Source organism: Oncorhynchus masou, chromosome 5 (assembly GCF_036934945.1).
Source record: "Oncorhynchus masou masou isolate Uvic2021 chromosome 5, UVic_Omas_1.1, whole genome shotgun sequence".
Taxonomy (NCBI): Eukaryota; Metazoa; Chordata; class Actinopteri; order Salmoniformes; family Salmonidae; genus Oncorhynchus; species Oncorhynchus masou.
In genome coordinates, this window is record NC_088216.1 from 56,623,939 (window position 1) to 56,638,719 (window position 14,781).

Genomic DNA, 14,781 nt, shown 5'->3' on the forward strand with positions numbered 1-14,781 from the left:
ACCTTAGGATTAAACTCTACAGTACCAACAATAAAGCTTACGTAGGCTGTTCCTGAGGAAATAGAAGCAGTCAGGCTGATTTGAAGGAGTCAGTCCTACGCTACCTGGTGGGGTGCAGTTGTTGATGGGCGACTGAACGTAGGTGGAGCGGCGTTTGGTGGGCATGGGTAGTGCCATTTTCTCCTCCTTGTGTTTGGCCAACGCAGCCTGCACCGCCTCTGTGTGGATATCTGGGACAACGGGAGAGAGAGAAAGAGAGAGAGAGAGGGAAAGAGGAAGAAATTACAATTTTGAATTTGGATGATTGCAAAGGATAGGGAATAGGGATGGAGAGGAAGATGAGAACATCCAAGATAAACATTTGTTTTTCTGGAAAAGTATAACTGAAATTTAAGTGAACCTGCCAGTCACAGAGATATTTAAAATAATAATAATTATTACATAGATACTGATGCATAAAGACAATCACTGTTCTGTCAACACAGTTAAAGCTGAATGGAGGTTTGACTTTCAACCATCAGAATAGGAGAGATGGCAGTTAGGTCCTGCTGTAACAGGAAACCACAGTCTGTTTGCTGGAGAGAGAGGGGCTATTATCATGCTCACCCATCCTTGTACACACACGCACGCACGCACACACACACACACGCACGCACGCACGCGCGCGCACACGCACACGCACACACACACGCACACGCACACAGGTACGGATCAGAAGACACCTCAGCACTTTCTGATACATTTCCTCATCAAACACAACACATTGCATAACCAACACTATAGAATGACATAAGATAACATTTGATTCTACTAAAAATAGACAGCTATTCTGTTCCCATTCTTCCTATACGCTGCATGCGTGATCATTCATCGCCATAGAAACATGAGAGAACGACCGTCACACACGTCCGAGAGGCATCTCCATGGCGATAGCCGAGGTTGCCGGGCGTTAAAATGTTAAAGTTGTTAGGTGTCTGTCCTCTACCTCTCCGGCACTACACGACAACCAACAATGAACAGCGCAGACAGCCAGACGCGATCAGAGCCCACACAAAAACACACTTGCAGCACCTCAGCCTAGCAACACGAACATACCCTACACACACCCATGTAAGCTCATTTAGGCTACATGCACACCAGACTACCTGGATCTAAACATCATCATATCGCTGATAGCTAATTATCAATCTCTCAATCTCTCAGTCCTCTTGATCGCACCCTCTCAGTATTCCTTTCTCTGTAGCTCCTCTTTCTCGCTCTCTCTCGTTCTCCCCATTACACTCTCTCAAGGAGACTGAGGTGTCAGCAGGTTCTTCATAAGGACTGCTGGGAGTGTGACTGACCCACCCATCGCTGCTCTTCCCTGACCCCTCACTCTATCCCTCCTCTCTATCTCCCTCTTATTCCCCCTCAGTCCTGCTCAATTTCTCTGTGATATTCCTCCGTTATCCTGTAATAGAACAGTGTTTGCCCTCAAACGTCAATTCTCTTCAAAGTCCTTCTCCATTGCCCTGCATCCTATTTATTTCCACCTGGCTACCAGCTCTCATTTCCTTTCCCTCTTTCCCAATCCTTGCCCTGAATCCAGTCGGACTTCCAGCGAGATCCCCTGAGATTCCTCGACACGTCAAATGGAACTTGAATCATTTTTGCTGTTCTCTCTGGTGAGCTGTCCTATTAGCTCAAACAGACCCCACATAGTGGTGGTCCTTCTGTCCTTCATCCCCCAAAACTCCACTCCACAATGAGGTATGGGAGCTAGTGTGCGTGTGTGTGTACGTGCATGTGTGTCTCACGTGAGGCGAGACCAGACTGATGCAGAGGCTGTCCAAACAGCGATGGGAGGAGAGAGAAATGTATGAAGCGGAGTATGAAGCTGCCTAGAGGGAGGACACATGTACACTGCATGCACCTCTAGTAACAGAAGGAGAGAGAGAGAGGACAGAAAGACTCTTATACACTTCTCTACCATTTGTTATTCTTTCATGTCTTCTCAACCATCTAACGGTCCATTCGAACACTCCTTCCCTGTACTCTATAGAATCTACAAAATAATTATATTGTGCTGAGTTCCTCCTTCCTGTTTAGTATTCCCCCTGCTCTCTCCACAGTCCAGCACATTGCCAAGCCATGACATCACTCCCCAATCCCAATGTGAGGGATCTGGCCTCTTGGGCTCCCCTTTAGAGGGGATTCTGCTGCACACTGTAGGGACTTCTCCTTCTCAACAACCCAACAGGACACACACACACACACGGCCTCAGCCAGCACTCACAATCCAACACGCACACAAAAAGCAGCCCTTTCATTGGTCTATTTGCAACCATTACAGGATTACAAGATTTTGCTTCAAACCAGATTTGACAATAAATTGACTACTTAATGCTTATATTGAATGAAATGAAAAATAATCAATCAAACTCAATCAAACATGAACCAAAAATGCAACATTATTGACTGTGACTGGATTTCCTAAGGCAACATAAGTGTTGATTTAAAAAATGGAAACTGAGACAAGTTGTTGCCCACCTGATCGGTAGCGGTCATCCCTGGTCCCTCCGCTGCGGTGCGGTCGCCGAGAGCGACGATCACGATAGCGGGAAGAGGAGCTGGGTGGAGGAGCCTGGGTGTGAGCATTGGCATGGGTGGAGCCAGAGGCGTTACTAGGACCAGGAGCCTGGGCATCATAGGCAGGGGGGGGGGCTTCCACTGGGGAGTACAAAATAATAAAGTAGATGACTAGGAGACAAAAAGACAGTACACAAAGTATATAGTATATACGGTGCATTCAGACCCATTCACTTTTTCCACATTTTTGTTACATTACAGCCTTATTCTAAAATGGATTTAATTATAGATTTTCCTCATCACTACCCCATAATGATGAAGCGAAAACATTTTTTCAGATTTTTTTTAATGCAAAGTATTCAGACACTTTGCTATTAGACTCAAAATTGAGCTCCGGTATATCACGTTTCCATTGATCATTCATGAGATGTTTCTACAACTTGATTGGAGTCCACCTGTGGTAAATTCAATTGATTGGACATTTATTTGTATTTTTCTATTTAACCTTTATTTAACTAGGCAAGCCAGTTAAGAACAAATTCTTATTTACAATGATGGCTACACCGGCCAAATCTTGCGCCGACCTATGGGTCTCCCAAACACGTCCGGTTGTGATACAGCCTGGAATCGAACCAGGGTCTGTAGTGAAGCCTCTAGCACTGAGATGCATCTCTAGCACTGAGATGCAGTGCCTTAGGCTGCTGCGCCACTCGGGTGCCCCCCAAATGATTTGGAAAGGCACACGCTTTTGTATATAAGGTCCAACAGCTGACAGCGCATGTCAGAGCAAAAACCAAGCCATGAGCATATCGAATGGTGCAGTGGTCTAAGCTACGGCATCGTAGTGCTTGAGGCATCACTCTAGACCCGGATTCGATCCCAGGCTGTGTCATAGCCAGCCGTGACCGGGAGACCCATGAGGCAGTGCACAATTGGCCAAGTGTCGTCTGGGTTATGGGAGGGTTTGGCCGGCCAGGATTTCCTTGTCCCATCGCGCTCTAGCGACTCCTTGTGCAGAGCGCCTGCAAGCTGACTTTGGTCACCAGCTGGATGGTGTTTCCTCCGACATATTGGTGTGGCTGGCTTCCGGGTAAAGCAAACAGTGTGTCAAGAAGCAGTGCGGCTTGGTAGGGTCGTGTTTCGGAGGATGCATGGCTCTCGACCTTCGCCTATCCCGAGTCTGTAGGTGAATTGCAGCGATGGGACAAGACTGTAACTACCAATTGGATATCATGAAATGGGGGAGACAAAGGGGTAAAAGTACAACAAATAAAATAATACAAATAAATAAATAAAACAAGCCATCATGTCCAATCAATTGAATTACCACAGATGGACTCCAATCATGTTGTAGAAACATCTTAAGGATGATCAATGGAAACAGGATTTTGAGTCTAATAGCAAAGGGTCTGAATACTTATGTAAATAAGGTGTTTGGTCAGGGAGGTGACCAAGAATGTGATGGTCACTCTGACAGAGCTCCAGAGATCCTCTGTGGAGATGGAAGAACCTTCCAAAAGGACAACCATCTCTGTAGCCCTCCACCAATCAGGCCTTTATGGTAAAGTGGCCAGACGAAAGCCACTCCTCAGTAAAAGGCACATGACAGCCCACTTGGAGTTTGCCAAAAGGCGCCTAAAGGACTCCCAGACCATGAGAAACAAGATTCTCTGGTCTGATGAAACCTAAATGTTACTCTTTGGCCTGAATGCCAAGCGTCACATCTAGAGGAAACCAGGCACCGCTCATCACCTGGCCAATACCATCCCCCATTGGGTTGTGCCGTGGCGGAGATCTTTGTGGGCTATACTCGGTCTTGTCTCAGGATGGTAAGTTGGTGGTTGAAGATATCCCTCTAGTGGTGTGTTGGCTGTGCTTTGGCAAAGTGGGTGGGGTTATATCCTGCCTGTTTGGGGCCACAGTTTCTCCCGACCCCTCCTGTCTCAACCTCCAGTATTTATGCTGCAGTAGTTTATGTGTCGGGGGGCTAGGGTCAGTCTGTTATATCTGGAGTATTTCTCCTGTCTTATCTGGTGTCCTGTGTAAATTTAAGAATGCTCTCTCTAATTCTCTCTCTTTCTCTCCCGGAGGACCTGAGACCCTAGGACCATGCCTCAGGACTACCTGGTCTGTTGACTCCTTGCTGTCCCCAGTCCACCTGGCTGTGCTACTGCTCCAGTTTCAACTGTTCTGCCAGCGGCTATGGAACCCTGACCTGTTCACCGGACATGCTACCTGTCCCAGACCTGCTGTTCTCAACTTTCTAGAGACATCAGGAGCGGAAGAGATACTCTGAATGATCGGCTATGAAAAGCCAACTGACATTTACTCCTGAAGTGCTGACCTGTTGCACCCTTGACAACCACTGTAATTATTATTATTTGACCCTGCTGGTCATCTATGAACATTTGAACATTTTGGCCATGTTCTGTTATAATCTCCACCTGGCACAGCCAGAAGAGGAATGGCCACCCCTCATAGCCTGGTTCCTCTCTAGGTTTCTTCCTAGGTTCTGGCCTTTCTAGGCAGTTTTTCCTAGCCACCGTGCTTCTACACCTGCACTGCTTGCTGTTTGGGGTTTTAGGCTGGGTTTCTGTACAGCACTTTGTGACATCAGCTGATGTAAGAAGGGCTTTATAAATACATTTGATTGATTGATCGATCGATCCTTACAGTGAAGCATCATGTTGTAGGGATGTTTTTCAGCGGCAGGGACTGGAAAAATAATCAGGATGAAGGGAAAGATGAACGGAGCAAAGTACAGAGAGATCATTGATAAAAACATGCTCCAGAGCGCTCAGGACCTCAGACTGGGGACAAAGGTTCACCTTCCAACAGGACAGCGATACTAAGCACACAGCCAAGACAACGCAGGAGTGGCTTCGGGACAAGTCTCTGAATGTCTTTGAGTGGCCCAGCAAGAGCCTGGACTCTCCCGATCTCTGGAGAGACATGAAAATAGCTGTGCAGCGATGCTCCCCATCCAACCTAAGAGCTTGAGAGGATCTGCAGAGAAGAATAGGAGAAACTCCCCAAATATATTTGTGCCATGTTAACGTGATATTTCTTCTTTTTTTTTCATACATTTGCAAAAATGTATAAAAACCTGTTTTTCCTTTGTCATTATGGGGTATTGTGTGTAGATTTATGAGGGAAAAAACAACTAAAGAGTAAAGAGCAGTCATTTTCATGGATACAAACATAAAAAAGGGTTCAGAACTCTCTAGGCTTCCACTTCTTCCTTCTCCTACTAAGGCCCTTGGGATTTGACCCTTGACCTGACCTCTAAGTGACTTAATCCTCACACGATGAAGAGAATATTACTGCCTCTCAAATAGAGATTCATAATCACAATCTTACAAAATGTCATTAGGATCTGCATGTGCTTTTACGACATACCACATTATCATCAAAATGTTCAAGAGGTCTCTAAAAGGGTCTAACCATAATAGTACATCATAACTAGGGTTATTTTGTAAAGGGACAGAACCTTGTAAACAAGGGAGCAGCTTTGTTCATCGCTGAGAAATGCTGTCTGAAATTGTTCACATTTACAGACAATCAACCCATAAGTGGAGAGGATAATGGAGGATAATGTGCCTACCAGAGTCCAAAAACGTGTATGCGTACGCACGGCAGTGTTCTGGAATATTGGACCGTTGGCTTTTATGCATTTCAAATTCTCAGCGCGGCTCAAGCAATTTATCCAACCGTCACCCCCATTCAAATGAATAGAAGACACGTACGCAGAGCCGTGCTGGTTGGGAATATTTGGGGAGGTGCGTCGGTGGTCTCAGAGCCGCATAGCTAGGTCACAATGGGCTGCTGGACTTTCGTCTCTCGGCATCCGTGGACTGGAGGAGTCTGGAGACACTTTAGTGACCGGCACGACCACTGTGAGGCAGCAGTGAGCACAAAGCAGATTTGACCATGTTTCTTCATCTTCTTAATGGAGGAGAGAGACAAAAAATCCTCAATGCGAATTTTGTAAATAATCTAAAAATCAAACAAAAACAGTAGTTGAATATTGAAGGTATGTTCTCATAGGCCTGAGTGGCATTATGGGGAGATGTATCCAGGATAAGGTTTTATGGGTCGTGTACACAGTTTAGCGAAATGCTTGTTTGTTTCTTACCTGGTGTATGAATAAAGAAGGGAAGCAGAAGTTTAGTCCTTTTCTTCTCATATCCCTTCTGTGTGATATCACCTGGGAAAGAGGAGAACATTGGTCACTGATGTGATCAAACAGACATACAACATACACAAATACTAATTCAGCAGGCAGTACATATACATAGGCTACTGTCTGCATCAAACCTACAGTGGTCAAATAGACTCAGTTGAACAAAAATGAGCAGTGTGTCCTTTATGTAAAGAGCAAGTGCTATTTATTAATTTTGTTAACTTATTCCTCAGAAAAGTTGCTGTAGTACACACACAGAGGCAGAAACAAACACAATGTCCAACTTTGATGAAAGAATACTAGAATATTCTGACCAAACAGTTTAAGTATTACAGAGTAAAATATCTTGGGGGAAATATCTACAATGATACTTTGATGGCAATTTTTTTACACTCTTTTTTTGGCCTCCTCTCTGTGGTTATTATGTAAGAAATGTGTCATCAGTATTTTCGAATGGCACCGGACCACCCATACAACCCATACACCCTGAAAGTAAGGCAAAAAGGCAAACAGGGCTGAAATATAATTGAACTGACTGTAGTTGGATTCCCAACTCCCACATCAGACCTTAGCAACTTTTGTAATAACCCTCTATCCTAAACAAGGTGTGGTGTATTACCTGTTCAAACACAGGCCTATAAGTCACTCCCATTTGAGAGACAGAGAGAGAGAGGGACGAGAGGGAGGGAGAGAGAGGGACGAGGGAGGGAGGGAGAGAGAGAGACGAGAGGGAAAGTGAGACAAGAGACAAGAGGGAGAGAGGGAGAGAGAGAGAGAGAGACGAGAGGGAGGGAGGGAGAGGGACGAGGGAGGGAGAGAGAGGGACGAGAGGGAGAGACAAGAGGTAGAGAGAGAGAGAGAGAGAGAGAGAGAGAGAGAGAGACGAGGGAGGGAGAGAGAAGGAGGGAGAGAGAGAGGGACAAGAGGGAGGGACGAGAGGGACGAGGGAGGGAGAGAGAGAGGGACGAGAGGGAGGGAGAGAAAGAGAGGGAGTGAGGGAGTGAGTGGGGGACTAGAGCGAGTGAGGGATGAGAGGGAGTGAGGGAGTGAGGGAGGGAGTGAGGGAGGGATTAAGCAAATTAAAGAAGGAATGAAAAGAGGGAGAAGGAAAGACAACAGAGATGACCAGAAAACAGTGATAGATTAAAGTCGCTAGCTACTAGTGTCAAGTGCTTAGCGGCAGTGCTCTGGCGGAGAGAAGGACGGATGGAAAGACATGTGAGCTGGATGATGAAAGTGTTGGTGTGACTCCAGTGACAGGATGAAAGGAGGAAGTGGAGGAAGAGAGTGAACTAAATAGAGAGACACATGGATGCCAGAGCAGGATGGGATGAATCAGAGATATACACAGAGAATGAGGGGGAGGACAGAGGAGAAGAGAGGAGAAATAAGATTGAGGAATAATATGGAAAAGGAGAAAGAGACGGGGAGAAGAGGAGAGTTAGGGGAGGAAAGGAGGGGTACACAAAGGTGAGCTTGTCTATTGTGGCTCAGTCAGCTTTCTACTTTCTCTCTTTTTCTCACTCTCTCCCTCTTCTCTCTCACCCGACCTAGCTATCTGCCTGAGAATCTGGCCTTGAAGCAGAGCAGTCTCTCTGCCAACCACCTCCGTAAGCACTGCTGCTGCCACACACACACAGACGCACAGACACACACAATCCATCTGGAATGCATTCACCTCGCCATCACCCCTGGTGAACACAGATGATAAATATGTCCTCCCTCAAGCCCCCTGTCCTACCTTCCCCCTCTCCCTGAACCATGGGAGCCAGCCAGGCACCGTCTGACCCCTACTAGATCCACCACTGTGAGCAAAACCTAGTCAACATTAAAACTGCTGTTATCATCATCATTATCACCACCATCGTCATCATCATCATCTGAGTTCAGATTGAATGAGGCCTGTTAGATCTGGAGGAGAGGAGTATTAGCTGCCTCATTGCAAATCTGCACCGTAAAACCAAATCTCACCACTTCACATAAGGTCTGCCTACTCAAGGTGCAGCATAGGGGGCCAGTCAAACAGAAAGCCACTACTCTAGCTGGGACTAAGACAGTTGTAAGGGTGAATGGAACTACACATTTATTCTAACAAGTAAACCAAAGCAGCAACAGTCCAAGGGCCTCTGGCAAACACAGAGGGACGCTTAAGGAATTAACAGCTGTTGAACGAACCCCTGACTGCCCTGCCTCCAAATCAACTCAGTCCAACTTGGTCCGTTATTGAAACATTATATCACAGGTGCTGCGGAGTCTGAGATAACGTTTCAAAAACGGTTAGATAATGAACAATGGTTTCCTGTGTCTGATGCTTCACCCAATCAGAACGGGTGATCGGTTTATCTGAGGCCAGAGATGAGATTCCTCCTGGGTCGTATCATCTGGGAAAGTTCTCAGTGGGCAGCGAACCGAAACCCAGATTACAAATTAGAGGCCTGGCTGGAGACACACACAGGCAGGAAAAGCCACAGTGAGGTTTAGATGCTCCACTTATGCTCGTCACCTTCTATAAGGATTCTATAGGACTAAAGTGATTAGAGGAGGGTTTCCTCCTGAAAAGACAGTACGCAAACACTCTACATAATGTACACACACCATGTACACATATGTTTGGACTCATCCGCAAGATTATTTTGGCCACAGATACCGATTCACACTCACACCCACTCAGATTGTCACATCTACCACAGTTAAATACATCATTACTATCCCCATTGGGCATGGAGTCAAGAACAGTTTGTTGTCAATGCAACTCCCCAGTGTTGTGGGTCACAGCATACATGAGATACAGCGGCATCATACATAACACACCGTCTGTTCATGTTAGCAGGTTAGTTAATACAATAATAATAATATAAATAATATACAGCCTCAGTCAAAGGTTTGGACACACCAACTCATTCCAGGGTTTTTCTTTATTTTTACTATTTTCTGCAACCAGATGGGATGGCGTGACAACATCATGAAGCTGGTTGAGAGAATGCCAAGAGTAATGCAAAGCTGTCATCAAGGCAAAGGGTGGCTACTTTGAAGAATCTATAATATTAAATTAAACTTTTTTGGTTACTACATTAATCCATATGTGTTATTTCATAGTTCTGATGTCTTCCACTATTATCCTACAATGTAGAAAATAGTAAAAATAAAGAAAAACCCTTGAATGAGTAGGTGTGTCCAAACTTTTGTAAACCACTTAAGACGCTTTTATCCAAAGTGACTTACAGTCATGCATGCATACATTTTACGTATGTACGGGTGGTCCTGGGAATCGAACCCATCTCAACAATGTACTAGCTGATCTATAGAGGACCACACTGAGCTACAGAGGAACCACACTGAGCTACGGAGGAACCACACTGAGCTACAGAGGAACCACACTGAGCTACAGAGGAACCACACTGAGCTACAGAGGAACCACACTGAGCTACAGAGGAACCACACTGAGCTACAGAGGAACCACACTGAGCTACAGAGGAACCACACTGAGCTACAGAGGAACCACACTGAGCTACAAAGGAACCACACTGAGCTACAAAGGAACCACACTGGCCTACAGAGGAACCACACTGGCCTACAGAGGAACCACACTGAGCTACAGAGGACCACACTGAGCTACAGAGGACCACACTGAGCTACAGAGGAACCACACTGAGCTACAGAGGAACCACACTGAGCTACAGAGGAACCACACTGAGCTACAGAGGAACCACACTGGCCTACAGAGGAACCACACTGAGCTACAAAGGAACCACACTGGCCTACAGAGGAACCACACTGGCCTACAGAGGAACCACACTGAGCTAGAGGAACCACACTGAGCTACAGAGGAACAACACTGAGCTACAGAGGAACCACACTGAGCTACAGAGGAACCACACTGAGCTACAGAGGAACCACACTGAGCTACAGAGGAACCACACTGAGCTACAGAGGACCACACTGAGCTACAGATGAACCACACTGAGCTACAGAGGAACCACACTGAGCCACAGAGGACCACACTGAGCTAGAGGACCACACTGAGCTACAGGACTATTCAGTATTTACTCCCTACTGAATACACTCAGAAACAGAGTTAGTCTTTTTTTATGAAGACAAGGATGGGAACAAGCTAACACTACCATAAGTAATGCATGAACAGTACAGTTGGCCTGGCTTACTCACAGAACATATTTTTAGCTCATGTGAGCAGACTGTTCCACTGAAGAGGGAAGAGGGATGTGGATGCGGGAGGAGCGACTGGGGCAATCCATTCTCAAAGTAAACACTATTTCATCTGGGAGATTTCAGATTGATGTCTTTATTTTCTTGATGGCGCCAAAAAAAGCTACATCCCTGCAACACCAGCTCCAGTTGAGCTTTTCCATTCACTGGTGTGTACCACTAAGAGCCAAACCCCCCTCTCTGGGTGGAGGTGGTGCAGTCCATGGGCAAAGCGCAGGTGGATGGGGTTGGATATGGTCATAGATGCAGAGCAATGTTAAAAGGGATGTACAATAGCCTTATATCAGCCTGTTCCGGATGAATGTGTGATCTCGTTCTCTAAGCCATAGACTGTTCTCTCTGCTACTGCATGGCAAGCGGTACCAGTGCACCAAGTCTGGAACCAACAGGACCCTGAACAGCTTCTACCCCCAAGCCATAAGACCGCTAAACAAGACTACTAAAAATAGCTAATCAAATGGCTACCCGCATTCACCTTTTTTTGCACTAACTCTATGCACACACACTGGACTCTACTCACACATATTGACACTGACACCCCAATACACACACTCTCCGTTCCCCTCAGACACAGAAAGTCTTCAAATACACGCTGCAGTGCTGGACCTCCATGGTCCACACACACACACAATTATCTATCCTGTTGCCTAGACTGGTGTTTTGCGGGTACTATTTAATGAAGCTGCCAGTTGAGGACTTGTGAGGCGTCTGTTTTTTTTGTTGTTTTTTTATTTTACCTTTATTTAACCAGGCAAGTCAGTTAAGAACAAATTCTTATTTTCAATGACGGCCTGGGAACAGTGGGTTAACTGCCTGTTCAGGGGCAGAAAGACAGATTTGTACCTTGTCAGCTCAGGGGTTTGAACTCGCAACATTCTGGTTACTAGTCCAACACTCTAACCACTAGGCTACCCTGCCGCCGTTTCTCAAACTAGACACTCTAGTGTCTAGTAAATGTACTTGTCCTCTTGCTCAGTTGTGCACCGGGGCCTCCCTCTCCTCTTTATATTCTAGGGCCAGTTTGCACTGTTCTGTGAAGGGAGTATGACACAGCGTAGGGTTTTCTGATGATCAATTAGCCTTTTAAAATGATAAACTTGGATTAGCCAACACAACGTGCCATTGGAACACAGGAGTGATGGTTGCTGATAATGGGCCTCTGCATGCCTATGTAGATATTCCATAACAAATCTGCCGCTTCCAGCTACAATAGTAATTTACAACATTAATGTCTACACTGTATTTCTGACCAATTTGATGTTATTTTAATGGACAAAAAAAGCTTTTCTTTCAAAAACAAGGACATTGCATTCAAGGGTTTTTCTTTATTTTTACTATTTTCTACATTTTCAACAAATTATATGACAATGTTGATAACTGTTTAGTTTGTTATCAAAAATCTTAAGTGTTTGTCAGTAGAGTGATTCAATTAGTTTCAGAATAGTAGCTCCTGCTTGTGACCAGACAATATCTCAGCTGTGAGAAGATCATAGCGTGCCTATGTAGTTTGGCGGCCTCCAGAGGAAGGAAAGGTCTTATAAACCTAAAGTTGGATAATCCAAACTTGATTGTGTTAACGACCTTTTTCACATGTTTCTTAAACATCAAGTTGGAGTTAGACACAACTTTCAGATTCTCCCCATTAACAAGAACAGCTCGTAGGGAAGAATCAATGTATTTCTTAGAGAAGTACATGCAAACAGTCTTGTCGATATTTAAACGCAGGCAAGAACTAGTCATCCATTTCGAAACATGTACCTATTAGCTTCAGTTAACTTGTTAAAGACTAGTTGTCTATTTTTTGAGTATACATTCATAACTGTATCGTCTACAAACATATGCATGTTAACTTGTGGGCAAGCAAGTGGGAGATGATTTAAATAGATGGCAAACAGAAGGGTGCCTAATATTGACCCTTGTGGGTCCGCAATGTTATAGTAAAGAGAGTCCAACTGAGTGTCCCCCAAACAAACCCTTTGCCTTCTGTTTGTCTGATAGGAATACATCCAACTAATAACTTCAGTGGACACATTATGGGAGGATAGTCTGGATAGGAGCACTTCATTAATCACAGTATCAAAGGCCTTTTAAAGATCCAAAAAGACCGTGCCGACTTCCCCACCTACAGTTGAAGTCAGAAGTTTACAAACACTTAGGTTGGAGTCATTAAAACTCTTTTTTCAACCACTCCACAAATTTCTTGTTAACAAACTATAGTTTTGGCAAGTCTGTTAGGACATCTACTTTGTGCATGACACAATTACTTTTTCCAACAATTGTTTACAGACAGATTATTTTCACTGTATCACAATTCCAGTGGGTCAGAAGTTTACATACACTAAGTTGACTGTGCCTTTAAACAGATTGGAAAATTACAGACAATTATGTCATGGCTTTAGAAGCTTCTGATAGGCTAATTGACATCATTTGAGTCAATTGGAGGTGTACCTGTGGATGCATTTCAAGGTCTACCTTCAAACTCAGCACCTCTTTGCTTGACATCATGGGAAAATCAAAAGAAATCAGCCAAGACCTCAGAAAAATAATTGTAGACCTTCATCCTTGGTAGCAATTTCCAAACGCCTGAAGGTACCACGTTTGTCTGTACAAACAATAGTACGCAGGTATAAACACCGTGGGACCATGCAGCCGTCATACCGCTCAGTAATGAGACGCGTTCTGTCTCCTAGAGATCAACATACTTTGGTGCGAAAAGTGCAAATCAATCCCAGAACAACAGCAAAGGAACTCATGAAGATGCTGGAGGAAACCTGAAAGGCTGCTCAGCAAGGAAGAAGCCATTGCTCAAAAACCTCCATAAAAAAGCCAGACTACGGTTTGCAACTGCATATCGGGACAAAGATTGTACTTTTTGGAGAAATGTCCTCTGGTCTGATGAAACAAAAATAGAAATGTTTGGCCATAATGACCATCGTTATGTTTGGAGGAAAAAGGGGGAGGCTTGCAAGCCAAAGAACACCATCCCAAACGTGAAGCACGGGGGTGGTAGCATCATGTTGTGGGGGTGCTTTGCTGCAGGAGGGACTGGTGCACAAAATAGATTATGAGGCAGGAAAATGATGTGGATATATTAAAGCAACATCTCAAGACAAGTTAAAACTTGGTCGCAAATGGGTCTTCCAAATGGACAATGACCCCAAGCATACTTCCAAAGCTGTGGCAAAATGGCTTAAGGACAACAAAGTCAAGGTATTGGAGTGGCCATCACAAAGCCCTGACCTCAATCATATAGACATTTTGTGGGCAAAACTGAAAAAAGCGTTTGCGAGCAAAGAGGCCAACAAAGGTACAGCAGATCCCCTTACTGTATGGGGGGCACTTTTAAATGTGCCTTTAGAAGCAATGCAATTCAGTGCTCATTTAGAAAACAAAAGCAATTTAGATCTTCACAAAGGAAATTGAAGGACTAACAGTACAGTTAGATAGCAATACAAACGGTACTATAGAGGCACAGAATAAGTTAGAGGAAAAACAAAAAGAAATGGAGGAACTTATTCAAAAAAGATCTAGTGTAATATATTATAATAATAAAGCGAACTGGATGGAATATGGGGAAAAATTCACCAAATTACTTTTCAATCTTCAACATAGAAATGCTATCAAAAAAATTCTTAAAACTTGTGACAAATGATGGAGTCACGCATGATTCACCAAATTATATTTTGAAAGAGGAAGTAAAGTACTTTAAGAATATGTTTTAATTTCAGGCTCCTCCATCTCCACTAACTGAAACTAATTGTATGGATGTTTTTCCTAATAATAATGTAAAATTAATATCTGTACAG

The 14,781-nt window shown here is 44.5% G+C and overlaps 1 protein-coding gene across 4 annotated transcripts in view; it reads right to left on the reverse strand.

Annotated features, from left to right (window-relative positions):
• The window catches only part of LOC135539919 (disco-interacting protein 2 homolog B-A-like), a 106,624-nt gene that overhangs the window by 36,685 nt on the left and 55,158 nt on the right, over positions 1-14,781 (reverse strand). For 2 of the 4 annotated variants that reach the window (XM_064966178.1, XM_064966177.1), the window contains exons 2-4: positions 6,704-6,775; positions 2,530-2,709; positions 105-230 (exon numbers count right to left, since the gene is read on the reverse strand). In XM_064966178.1, the coding sequence (XP_064822250.1) occupies positions 105-230; positions 2,530-2,709; positions 6,704-6,775 (378 nt within the window). Of the gene's footprint in view, positions 1-41; positions 231-2,529; positions 2,710-6,703; positions 6,776-14,781 lie in introns of all 4 variants that reach the window. The other 2 variants (XM_064966176.1, XM_064966174.1) reach the window with 1 other exon arrangement.